At 43.4% G+C, this 13434-nt stretch overlaps 1 protein-coding gene across 1 annotated transcript in view; it reads right to left on the bottom strand.

Moving 5' to 3' along the window:
- The window catches only part of SLC25A43 (solute carrier family 25 member 43), a 109355-nt gene that overhangs the window by 91637 nt on the left and 4284 nt on the right, over nucleotides 1-13434 (bottom strand). Inside the window, exons 2-3 of the mRNA XM_082377442.1 lie at nucleotides 10675-10916; nucleotides 7099-7271 (exon numbers count right to left, since the gene is read on the bottom strand). Of these exons, the coding sequence (XP_082233568.1) occupies nucleotides 7099-7271; nucleotides 10675-10916 (415 nt within the window). The remainder of the gene's footprint in view (nucleotides 1-7098; nucleotides 7272-10674; nucleotides 10917-13434) is intronic.

Raw genomic sequence — 13434 nt, 5'->3', positions numbered from 1 at the left:
CCAGAATGCTTCTGAAAGCGAGGATGGCTCAGACTGCATCGGAATCCTTATTCTCTAGGGGGTGAGTGTTATGTTACCTGCATTTCCCTACTTTCTCTTTTTCCTGTTACTTCCAAGTTCCTGCCGGCATCTGATTTTGCGACTCCTGATATAGGGGGCCTCTGTGCAACGAGCGCGGCAAAGTTGGTAAGGGCAGCCTGCCAGGCCAAGGGGCTCAGCCTTTATTCTCTCAGAGCAATAAAGGACACAACGCAGGCAGATATTAAGAAAATTCATCTGGCAGAAGCCTGGGCTGGAGGGGACTGAAATGAATATTGGCCCTGGCGATAAGTTACATTTCAGGTTACTCAGTGACTGAGTGTGTGAACTTGGGCAGGCTACAGAACCTCTCAGTGCCTTGATTTTCTCCTCTGTGAAATGGGCTTGATAAGCACAGTGCCCACCTGGCAGGTTTGTTGCCAGGATTAAATGAGATAATGAGCATAAAGCCCTTAGCACAGTGCCTGGTACATTAGTACCCAATGCTTATGATCAGTTTCAGAGTTAATCCTGAGACCAATTAGAGGATTACTGCAGTAGCCTAGGTATGAGCTGATAAGGTCCTAGATTAGGGCAGGGACAGTGACAAAAAGAAAGACCAACGTGGGAGCGTTAGGAATGAAGACCCAACTGGGTTCAAGGTTGACTGGGGGAGGGGGAAGAGAAAGAGTCAAAGACAACTTCCGGGTCTGCAGCCTGGGTGGCTGGGGGAATGACAGCACTGAAATGCAGAACCTTGGGAAGACAGTTTGATACATGCTTAGAGGTGACCCTGGAGAGGCGACAGCCAAATGGCAGCGTCCGGCAAACAGTGAGAAGTGTGGGACCAGGGCTCGGGAAATGTGGCTCAGGGCTGAGGATGTGGATCTGAGCAGGAGGAACCACGAGAGGGGCGGGGCGCCCTGGCGGGAATGGATGAAGCTACTTGCGCAGTTCAGCATCTCAGGCAGGTTCAAGCATCTGTCTGAACAGCTGGGGCCCTCTCTTCACTCAGGGACCGTGCCTTTTCTGCTCAGTCAGCTGTGCCCCTTGGATACTACCTCTGTCCTTCATCTTATGTGCTTTCAGTTCAAATGCTGACCTGGCCTAATCCTGCTTGCCTTGTGAGCCCTGATGGGGTCGAAGTCCCCTGGGTAGAAAGCAACAGGCTAACACTTGGTTTTATGTTTAATGAAACAGAGACACCTAATACGGGCTGCAGGGAGGGGGGTCAGGCAGAGTTGCGGGAGACTGAGCTTGTGCCTGGTGCCTCCCTCCTGATCCTCTCAGAAGGCCCACCAGATTCCAAAGCTCCACCTTCTCAGCTGCTCCCTGGATTTTCCGGGCAGCTTATCTTCCTCTTTTTTTTCCACATGAACTGTCCAGAGAACCATTTGCTCAGGACTCCCTGGTCCTTATGGAGAGCCCACAGATTCATCAGACAAACTAATCTCCATCAGTATTTTACTGTTCTACTTGTCCTCTCAATACACTAAGTGCTGCCAGCCTCTTTGGTCCCAAGCTCAGGGCCAGGTGTGGGAGAGACAAAAGTGGAAAGGCTGGGTATATACCTAGAAGAGCTTGAGCTGAAATGTGCTGAAGTGTGGCTAAGGGCATTTCAGGCAGGGTGGTCTTGGGGGCCATGAGAGCGCCCCAGGTATGGGGGCACCTCATCCTATCTGTGCGCAGGGCTGACTCACCCCCTTCCCACCAGAAACCATCCCATCAAAACATGCACATGCATAATTTATTTACCTCTCCAGTCTCTAGCATGCCAGCCAGGAGCCGGGGTGAGAAAAAGAAAAAGGAATAAAATGAGTGTAAGCACGGTGAAGGAAGGGCTCAGCTGGTTAAACAAGACTTATGATTACTGTCATTAGTGTTCAAGAGACTTCCAACCCGATGCGGCATTAAACGGACAGATTTTGTGTGTGTCTGGATAAAGCATACATTAGGAGAATGAGACATTCAGACAAAGTGGCCAGTCGGTATGGGGGTTCAGGAAATTCCCTGTCCAGCTTGTTATCTAACAGACACCTGACATTGATTTGCTTCCTGAGGGACAGTGTGAGGAGGAAAGCCGATGGAATGCAAATGCTACCATTAAGTGTGTTCAGGTCAGAGCAGCCCGGCTGCCCCGCAAAGCTCTCTCCTTATAAATTCTGCGGGCAAACCCTGCCTGCTCCCACGGCGGGTGGCGGGGAGACTGTTATTAAAGCTCTCTCTTCTTGGAGAAGTTGCATTGAGTGCTCTGCAGGAACAAACAACAGCCACAACAGAATTTAGGGTTAGCCTGTTGTTTCTAGGTTCCTTACTCTCCGAACTGAAGATGTATTTTGAGCAGGGATTAGGGGGTTGTTAACTAGTCGGTGATCACCAGCTGCAAGGCTCCCATACCCTCAGGTAGTGCTCAGATAAGCTCCGTTACTGCAGCGACATCTAATGGCCAGAGAAAGCAACGCATGTTTGCATTTAAAAGCAGCCTGTGGTTCTGTTTTGGGGAGTTAATTTTTTTTAAGTAGGCGGGACAAGGTATTAGTGTTTATTAACTCCTGTAAAATAACACTTTGATCGCAACCGTAAGATTTCGCTTCCCGTATCTTTGGATGACATTTATGTTGTCATTCGTAACTGGATGCTGATCATATTTTGTGAAAACCATGCAATTGCCTCTTTGGATTTTTTTGGGTTTTTTTACAACCATCATGACTTTGCACTTATTTGAAAGCTTCTTGTTGAAGCTCTGTGTATGCATTATGCATAAGGCTTCCATACAAGGGAAAATATGATCAAATTTACCCCCAAATACCCACTTCTAGTGTACAGCATATTGTTGTGGTAGGTGTATATTCTAGAGTAGAATGTAGTGGTGGCTAGATTACCCCATAAGAGGTCATTGTTCTAGCTCTCAGGTGGAAAAAGGAAAGCTAAAAGTTTACAGAGAAGACTGAAACCTCCACCCTCACATTTAGATGTCACTGAATTTCATCTGAAACCCTTTGTGATATTGTGATGTATAATAAGAAATATATACTTGGTCTTCGTCCCCATTTCTGGCATAGAGCTCCTATAATCCTTGACATTACCTAAGTGAAGAGAGCAATAAAGGTGCCTTGATATTCATAACAAACCCCTTTCAACCACGCCTGAGTTTATGTTAATGCAGTGACTTTTGGAAAGCACCTAAGGATGGGGCCTGGTTGCCAGTAATCTAGTGAGTCAACTGGTTTCCTGAGTTCTGTGAGCCACTCTAGCAAATTAATTGAATCCAAGGATGGGGCTGTGGGAACCTCTAATTTATACTTCAGAAGCACAGGTGACAACCTGGACTTGACACCGGCATTTGAAGTAGGGGGGCAGTCTTGTGGGACTGAGCCCTTGGCCTGTGGAATCTGATGCTGTCTCTGAGTAGAGAGTGTCCGAGTTGAGTGGAACTGTAGGACACTCAGCTGCCGTTGGAGACTTCCTTGGTGTAGGGAAAAAACCCACACACCGGAGTTGGTCCTAGACTCTTACCCTTTCTCACTGACTGCTCCAACCCCCAGGCTCAAAGCCCTGGGTTTGAGCAGGCTTGCTATGGGGAGGAAGTGAGCTCACTAAACCTTGAACTCTGCATAAGGAACACTAAATTATAAGAGGTGCCAGAAAGTGCTGGCGAGACGCCTCTGGCTCTACTATTTCAAAAAGCAATCCTCAAAGCATGGAAGCCAGTGATATAAGCAGCCTTAGTTTCATCCATCTTCTGATGGCCAACCAGCGAGAGCCCATTCTCACTCCTGACAGGAAGATAAATTCCTAGGGCCAGGATGTTAAAAAAAAAATGAATAAAAAGCTTGTAGTATATCATACCTCCTTCCCACTCAACCTCACCCTGGATTTTTTTTTAAGAAGCTATCTTTTTTAGAAAGAGCATAATTATCATATGAAGAAATCAACTTTTATAAGAGTTAACCATATGAAGTTGCCCTTTGGGTATGTCAAAAAGGTAGGATGTTGGCAATGTCATATGGTTCAATGTAAAGAAAGAAGACTGAAGCTATAGGAGAGATATACAGTATTCCTGAATAAAGATAGAATATTTTACATAAATTATTCCAAGTATATAGGTTGAACATAACTCCAGTCATAATCACAAGGTAGTTCTAAAGTTCATCAGGAAGAACAAATGACTGAGGATAATCAAGGAAATGTTGAAAAGAAGAGTGGTGAGGGGGTAGATGCCCTGTCAGACATTACAAGGTATTATGAAGCTATAGGAATTGAAATAGTGTGGCACTGGCACGAGGACAGGCTGACAAATCTACAGCTCAGAATACACAGCCCCAAGACAGACCCTAGAACATATACAAATATCTAGGATGTGGTAAAAGTCGCAGCACGGAGTAGTGGGGAAAAGAGAGTATTCCAAAAATGGTGCTTAAACAATTGGTAAACTATTTTTTTTTAAAAGTCAGATGATTACCTCACATCATACCTCAGGTAAATTCTAAATAAGGTGATAAGTGTAAAAATTACAACAAAAATATTTAAAGAACTATATAAGTGAATAGTCATATGATTGTGGGACGAGGTAGGCCTTTTACACAGAAGAGGAAAGTTAGAAACCAAAAAATAGTAATATATATATATATATATATATATATATATTTGCATAAAAATTTAAAAATATGTATAATAACAACATAAACAGTATTAGAAGCCAACTGTCAAACTGGGAAAAATGCATGCAGTGTATGACAAAGGGTTAATATCTTTAACATATAAAGACTTCTTACCAATTAGTAAAAAAAGCTGAATAGCCTAGAAAAATAGGCAATGGATACAGAAAATTTACAAAGAAATACAAAGGACAAATTGATATATGAGAAACATACAATTTGCTTATAATCAATGAAATTCAAATTAAAGTAATGTGCCAGCATTTTTCAGCTATTATTAGGTTCACAAGGATTTAGAAAGTGATAGTCATTACTGTTGATGGGAGTTGAGATGAACCACCCCACTCACTGCTGGTGCAGGCGTAAACTTACAGCCTTTCTGGGGTGCAAACTTCATTAAGAGCCTTAGAATTATTTTTATCTTGTGGCCTGTATTTCTAGGAATACAGCTAAAGGGAATCATCACAAATGTGAAAAAATACAAGGGCTTTCACTGTGGTGTTATCATACTGAAGAATTAGAAACAGCCTGAATATTAAAAAACAAAAATTGTTATTTATGGCACGATGGAGCCAGAGATTGAAGTTGTATTGCCACAAACCAAGGAATGCTTAGGGCTACCAGAAGCTGGAAGAGACAAGGAAGAATCCTCCCCTAGAGCCTTCAAAAGGGGCATGGCCCTGCCAACACTTTGATATTAAACTTCTAGCCTCCGGAACTTTGAGAGAATAAATCTGTTTTTTTTTTTTTTAAGTTATGGCACATCCATATGGTGGAATATATGTGATAATTAGAAAAGATGCTCTTAATATTTGATGGCCTGAGGCACTATCCATTATAAAATAAGTGAAAAAAACAGATATTAATTTTTATATACAGTAGGAATGCAATTTTGTGAAAAATAACTTTCCATATGCATATATTATATACTTACATTTATGCACACACACATATGCATACACATATGAACATACACAGAAGTAAAACTATTAATCATTATAATGCATAGGTGTTGGGCTTAGAGGTAATTATTATTTTCTTTTTTGTATTTTTCTGTATTTCCCAAATTTTCTATAATCTATGTGCATTCCTTTTTTTTAATTGTGGTAAAATAAAACACACAACATAAAATTGACCATTTTAACCATCTTTAAGTGTATGTACATTACTCTTGAAATGAGGAATAATGGCTTTTATAAATAAGCACACACTAAGCAGGCTTTAAACTTGCATCTACGTTAAAATTACAATAACGTGACAATTTAAAAAATGTGTTTGGACAAAGGACAGGAAAGGAACACAACCCAGACAGATGAAAAGTTTGATGGATTAGAGCAGCAGATTTGGGTGTAATTGTGATGTGTATTGTTCTGAAGGCAGCTTTTCTTTATAGGTTGAGATAAGTACTTTCAGGCTTTTTAGTGCTGAGGTAAGTGAGGCCTGGCCTGGCCTGGCCAAGAAAACCACGTGGGGAAGCCGGGGACCACTGAGATAGCAGAGGGACAAGTTAGAGACCTGGGGAAAAACAAACTCAGCGGGGACTGATCATTTAAAATTGGATTCAACTCCCCCAAGTTAATATCCAAGCAGCTCTTCAGGAATACATCGATTGTATAAATCAAGATTTGCCCGGAAGAGGCCAGGGAGGCAGGCAAGCCTGTGGATGTGGAGTCTGGAGGGAGGCTGGCGGAGAGTGAGCAGGGTTCAGGGCAGATGCGAAGCCTTGCTTGATTCTGAGTCCACCGGCTCCCACCCCTGCCCTGTGTGGATCTGCCTGTAACCCCCAACCTTACTTGGACTACTCTGATTTTTCTTTGATCAAATTTGGCTGATTCTAGGCTAAGCCAATTCCTCTCTTTGAGACCTCAGATATCAGGCTTTTGTCTCTGTGGTCTGTAGAGAAACTGTGAGTTTTCCTAGGTAACAATTAGGAAAATGCAGGGCCAATCCCACTAAGACACCGGCCCATTTCAAATGCAGTTACTTCCTCAGCAGGGGAATCAGGGACTACTGGCCCCTTGCTATTGAGAGTTCCTGGCTTATTTTGGTTCTTTCCAGTCTGTTTCACTGAAGTAAGGACAGGCTATGAAGGCAAGGGTGCCCTGTCCTCGCTGTGGAGGCCGCCTTGATGTAACGGGCGGTGGCAGCTATGAAGAGAGGAAAGAAAAGCGCTTTATAAAAGACCTAAAAAAGCAGAGGATGGGAATGGGGAGGCGGCTTGGGCTCGAGTCCATTGCCCTGAGGTTAGCAGCAGAAATGCCACGGAGTGAGGGTTTGCAGGATGTTTGTATGAGCAGTCATGGGCTCCTTGGAAACCTGGCATCGCTCAGGCTCCATGTTCTTTGCTGTTGTTACCCACCCACAAACACTGCAAGCCATCCCTCCCACATACTCACAAACCCCCCCAAACATAACTCTTCACCTGCATCTTTCTCTTCACCGTGTCGAAGGGAAAGGAGAGTGTCTGGGTCACTGCGGCAGCCAGGCAGACATTGGCAAAGTTCTGGAGGAGAGATAACCGATCTCGGGGTCCATTCCAGATTTTCTCCAGGTTCATGTAAACTAGAAGGGAGCCAGCAGAGAAAGGGAGAGCACCTGAAAAACAAGGCCAGGGAGAGGCTGTGATGTCTCAGGAAACACTGGCTTGAGAACATAAATGCCTGTGGGGAATCCAGGGAAAGTAAACAGGACCGGCTCTGGGCTTGTTAAACAAGTCACTCCAACCGAAGCAGCAGGCACTTTCTTGGGTGATGATAATGTGCTATATTTTGATACCGGTTGTGTCATTGATCAAAATGCATGCATCAAAAGATTCCCTAAATATTTGTGTACTCTATGTCGATTTTACTTTTAAAAGAGCCATAAACAAATATTGAACTCTAGTGAATGATATGCATGTTGAAGGGTTGAGGGGTGAAGTGTATTGATGTTTGCAACTTACATGGAAATCATCAAAAAATATATGACTGATGAATGGTTAGAGGGACAGATAAAGCAAAACATTAATTGAAGGAGCTGGTATATGGTGGGTATATGGGTGTTTCCAATTTTTTTTAATTAATTAATTAATTAATTTATTTTTGGCTGTGTTGGGTCTTTGTTGCTGCTTGCGGGCTTTTCTCTAGTTGCGGCGAGCAGGGGCTACTCTTCGTTGTGGTGCGCGGGCTTCTCATTGTGGTGGCTTCCCTTGTTGCGGAGCATGGGCTCTAGGCACGCAGGCTTCAGTAGTTGTGGCTCGCGGGCTCTAGAGTGCAGGCTCAGTAGTTGTGGCGCACGGGCTTAGTTGCTCCGTGGCATGTGGGATCCTCCCGGACCAGGGCTCGAACCCGTGTCCCCTGCATTGGCAGGCGGATTCTCAACCACTGCGCCACCAGGGAAGCCCCTCCAATTCTTTTTTTAAAAATTTATTTTATTGGAGTATAGTTGATTTACAATGTTGTGTTAGTTTCTGCTGTACAGCAAAGTGATTCAGTGATACATATATATTCTTTTTCATATTCATTTCCATTATGGTTTTTTACAGGATATTGAATTAGTTCCCTGTGCTATACAATAGGACCTTGTTGTTTATCCAGGCTGTTTCCAATTCTCTTAACTTTTCTGGGTGTTTGAATTTTAAAAAATAGAGTGTTGGGGAAAAAATCACTCCCATGAAAAAAAAGTTAGTGGGCGGTACTTAATCAAGTTTTGGAGACTAGGGGGGAACTGATCTCCAGCTGAGAAGGAAACATTCTGTGAAACCTGAAGAGTGAGATAGTAGTGGTGAGGAAGGTTACTTGCCCTTGCCCCTGGGAATGATGTGGCCATATCAGGGCTCAGTGGGTACCCTGCACCTTATGGCAGCCTCACCTTTCTAGGAAAAGATGGTGAGCAAGTAGTGCAGTAGTTGGCACTTTGAAACTTCCAGAAACTTTGGGAGCAATCTGAAGTTTACACAGGGACTAAATTTCTCCCTCAAAATGAGATTTAAAAGAGGGGCTAACACTAGTGGGGTTGCTCATCTTTAGAAAAATGTAATATTTATTTAATAAACACATTAAAAATGACGCACCAATCCTACATTTTCCTTCATTCAGAAAACATCTGTGGAGTTTATGCTATGTGATGTGCCCTATGCCAGGTGCCAGGAATATACAGAGGTGTAAGTAGGCTAATTCCTGGAGATGCTCACCACCTAGTGGGAGAGACAGACAGATGACATATGCCATAGTAAGGGGGCTATACAAAGTGCTTTAGGTACACAAGGATCAGAGGGATTAATTTTGCCTGGGGGAATCAAGAAGGACTTCACAGAAGAGAGAACTTTTCAACTGGGTGTTGAGGAATGAGTAGGAGTTCATCAGACATTGGGAGAGCAGGCAGAGGGAACAGCATGTACAAAGAGAGTGGTATTTCCAAGAAATGCAAGTATTTCTAGATGGCCAAAGCAGGAGTACAGGTAGAACGTGACAGGAGATGAGGTAGGAGGGGCTGGCAGGGCCAGGTCTGAAGGATCTATTATGCCACAAGGAATCTGGGCTTTTCCCTGTAGCTCACAGGAGTCAGTGAAGGCTTTTAAGGAGGGCAGTGGAAAGAGGTTGGTGAAATGATCAACTTGCACTTAGAAAGATCATCACACCCTGGCAGCAGGGCACAGGGCGGACTAGGGCAGCAGAGACCCAAGACTGGGACTAGGTAGGAGCCTCTCATAAGTGTCTGCAGGAAAGATGATGATGAGAGTGTGACCTATGGCAGAGAAGATGGGGATGGAGAAGGGGGCAGACTTGAGAGTTAAAAGAGGTGAAATTGACAACACTTGTGGCTGAAGTGGGCGTGGAGTGAGAGGAGTTGAAGTGATTCTAGGTTTCTTCTGGCTTGGGCCACTGGGTGAAAGAAAGGTGGTCTCGTTCATTAGGGAACACAGGAGGGGGGCAGGTGTGCGACTAACGAGGCCATCAGGTTTACTCTTGACTTCAGTGAGCCAAGGGAGCATCAAGTGAGGGTGTCCAATAGCAGGCATTTGTACTGCCATTGGGAAGTGGTAGTAGTCAGTGGTTAAGAGAGAGGGCTCTGGGGTTATATTGCTAGATTCTTCCACTTTCTATCTGTGACCTTGGGCAAGTCACTTAGCTTCCCCAAGCATCTATTTCATCTGTAAAATGAGGCTTAAATGAGGAACTGTATGCAAACCATTTAGCACAGTGCCTGGCACATAGTAAACTGCACTAGATGTTAGTCATTGTTATTATAGAGATGAGATTGGGAGTCATTAGAGTATAATGATGCTTGTTCAAGCCACTGGCTTAGATGAGGCCACCCAGGGCGGGTATGGAGGGTGAGAAGAAAGCTAAGGCAGGAGCTGGGGGATAGTGACACACAGGGGGCTGGCATCGTCAGATGAGCCAGATAAGAAAGAGCTGCAGAGAGGTGGGAAAGACATCTAGGAGACAGTGGGGTCCTAGAAGCCAAGTTTCCAGAATAGAGTGATCGATCTCATCAAATGCTGCAACAAAGGTCAGATAAAAGGCAAAAGTCTACTGGATTGGCAATTGGGGGTCCTGGTGACCTGTGCACGTGTAGCCCTGGCAAAGGTTCCAAAGACCACAGAAGCTACAGTTGCTACCCTGGTTGTGCTCATACGTGTACCGATGCACACAGAGACTCTTTCCTGCAGTCAGATGGGGAGTGTGTGGGACTGTCTTCCTATCAATTTGTGCTGAGCCACATGCACTCTGTCCTACTCCCTCCCTGGGATATAACAGACCAGAGTTAGGAGTGGGGTGTATGGCTATGGAACAGAATGAAGCTAATCGACTCTGTGTGGATTGAATCCATATGACCTTGAACCCGGTTAAATGGATTTAACTGGTTACAAACAAAGGTATACAATACATTCATATATATATCCCTTGAACTCAATAAAATGGATTTAACTGGTTACCAACAAAGGTATACAAGTCATTTGCATGTATCAAAGAACACAGTCTTTTCTTGGGCAAGGTGAAAAGTTCCATCTTACCTAAAATAGTAAGGGACACCCCTCGATAAAGGGCCAGGAACCCTTCCTGTTGATAAATAGTAGAAAAAGCATGGAGGATCCCCCTGTAAGATGGTTCCAGCATGTTCTGCACAATTAACCGGGTTTTGATGAGGTCTGTAGGATATGTCACGATGGTGGAAACCATGCCCGCAAGACTCCCAGCCATGATGGACCTCCACTGGGAGATGTGTCCCAGGTCATCCGTGAACAGCACAACAAACCTGGGAGAAAATAGGGAGAAAAATTCCAAGGGAATCAGCCATGGATTGTGCTAGAGTGCTCGATGCTACTTATTGCAAAATTTCCCTGCATTTGAAAGTGCTTTACAAAATGAAAATTACTAATGTATTAGGATTAATGAATAACACATTCAATTCTACACATTCAATTATGTTCATATTAATGACTATGATTCTAATTATATAAAATTAGCTGTTATAATTTATATAACAGCTATAAGGAAGAGATACCTAACCCTCTTATTTCTATCTACCCTAAGTCCTCACTTCATTTCAAGCATTTCCCCCTTTTATCTGCATAACTGTCAACCCTGGCTTGCCTGTGGGGTGTAAATGAACAGAAATACTTGGTAAATACGGAACTGGAATGTGCTCCTTTGATTCTGTTGCAACGTAAATGAAATTGCTTGAAACGATGACTTTGAGCATCCCCAGTAATTGAGTTTTAAAAAATATATTGGTTTAATAATTATAAGAGAAGATGTGCCACCCCACCGTCAGGGAAATAACAAATAAAAACAATAACACAATACCACTTCTCAACCAGCAGACTGGCAAAGATTAAAAAGTCTGATAACATCAAGTGATGGTGAGAAAGTGTGGAAACAGGAACGCTCACCCACTGCTGTGAGAAATGTAAATTGGTAGGTCACTTTGCAGTATCTAGTAAAATTGGAAAAATGCCTACTTTCACCCCAGCAATTCCATTTCTAGGTGTATATCCTAGAGAAACTCTTGCACGGGTACATATGAAGACACATACAGCGTTGTTTGTAAGTGAAATCGAACCATCTAAATGTCCATCTGTAGGGGAATGGATAAATTGTAGAACAGTGATACAATGATACTTTAGTTAAAATGAATGTGCTTAGAACTATGTATTTACACGGATAAATCGTAAAAGCATAAAGTTGAGTGAAAATAGCAAGTTGTAGAGTGACCTATGGTGTATGATAACCATTTGCAGCCATCTCTGTATATCCACAGGTTTCAGGACCCCATACGGATACCAAAATCTGCAGATGCTCAAGTTGCTCATATAAAATGGTATACTATTTGTCCTCTCATATACTTTAAATCATCTCTAGATTACTTATAATCCCTAGTACAATGTAAATGCTATGTAACTAGTTGCTGGAGTGTGGCAAATTCAAGTTTTGCTGTTTGGAACTTTCTGGAATTTTTTCCCCCAAATATTTCCAATCTGTGGTTGGTTGACTCCATGGATGCAGGACCCGAAGATACAGAGGGCTGACTACATTTAAATTAAGAAACACATCCACAAAACCATATATTATACTAATCATGGATAGATATAGATACATATAAAAAAGTATAAAATAGACCCCCCCAGGAAGGTGGAGAGTGGATGGGACTGGGAATGAGAATGAAGGGGACTTCAGCTTTATCTGTAATATTTTATTTCTTGTGTAAAAAAAAGATACTTGAAGTATCTTTTAAACTAATTATCTTTCATGCTGTCAATTCTGCATGGTGGGTATATGAATGTTTGCTAGACTATTCTTTGTGTTTCTCTGCAGTTTCACAGTTTAGTAAAAAAATGGCTTTGGGTGGACTTTTCTAAATGCAGAATAGAAAGCCACTCTGTTACAATCCCTCTTTCTGGAAGCAGTGCATCCCCAGTCATGAGGGCCTACCTCGGCAGAAATTGTTCTAAGGGGACTTTTACATGGTGCACGTTCCCTGGCCAGGAAGCAAAGGAATTTTACTCATTCTTGCTGATGAGGACAAAATTAAAAAAAGGGCTTGGAAACCAGGAAAAATAATATTTTCTGTCGGAGGGTGGGGAGGGGAAGAGGGAGAGGGATAGCAAGGATCTGAATAAAAAGAAAGTGAACAGAGCTAGGCTAAAATAAAAGTATTGTATCTTTTTAAAAATGAGAGCATCCCCAGTTCTTTGGCTTTCCAAGCTCCAGTGAAGTTGTGTATTTCCTGCTTTTTCAGTTTGGCAGCAGGCCAGGGCCCCCTCTCTGATAAATAAGACGAGCCAGAGTTCAGGTGAAACCACTGAAGGGGTTCTAGGACGGCTCCTTGGCTCCCAAGTAAACACTGGTCGATCAAAAACATCTCCTTCAAGCTGTAGGAAAGTCTGGACTTCATTCTGTCACCCTGCCTTAACTGCACCAACTGAAACAGTCATTTGAGTGAACCAGCAACCTTTTAAAGATGCAGGTAACTAAGCTGGCATTCACCAGTGGGCCATCTGCCTCGGTTTCGCTGCCTGCACACTCCCTCGGTCCTCCCTCCTCCCTCCCCTGGCCAATCAAGTGGCAGGGGAACCTTAGCCGGGGGAGGGGAGACAGGAAGTGGAAATGCTTGGCTGGGGGGGTGGTCTGCAGCAAGCGGGAACAATCTAGAAGGAGCAGGAGTTTGAATGCCAAAAGAAACACCATTCATTCTCATTACCTCCTCCTTATTCCCCATCACGCGCGCCACTCCCAGGGCATTAATGCATTCATTCCCCAGTCACTGAACATCC

The sequence above is a fragment of the Balaenoptera borealis genome (genome assembly GCF_965194805.1).
Source record: "Balaenoptera borealis genome assembly, chromosome: X".
In the NCBI taxonomy this organism is placed as follows: Eukaryota; Metazoa; Chordata; class Mammalia; order Artiodactyla; family Balaenopteridae; genus Balaenoptera; species Balaenoptera borealis.
Note: the sequence above shows the minus strand (reverse complement) of the source record. Positions and strands in the feature narration are given on the sequence as shown.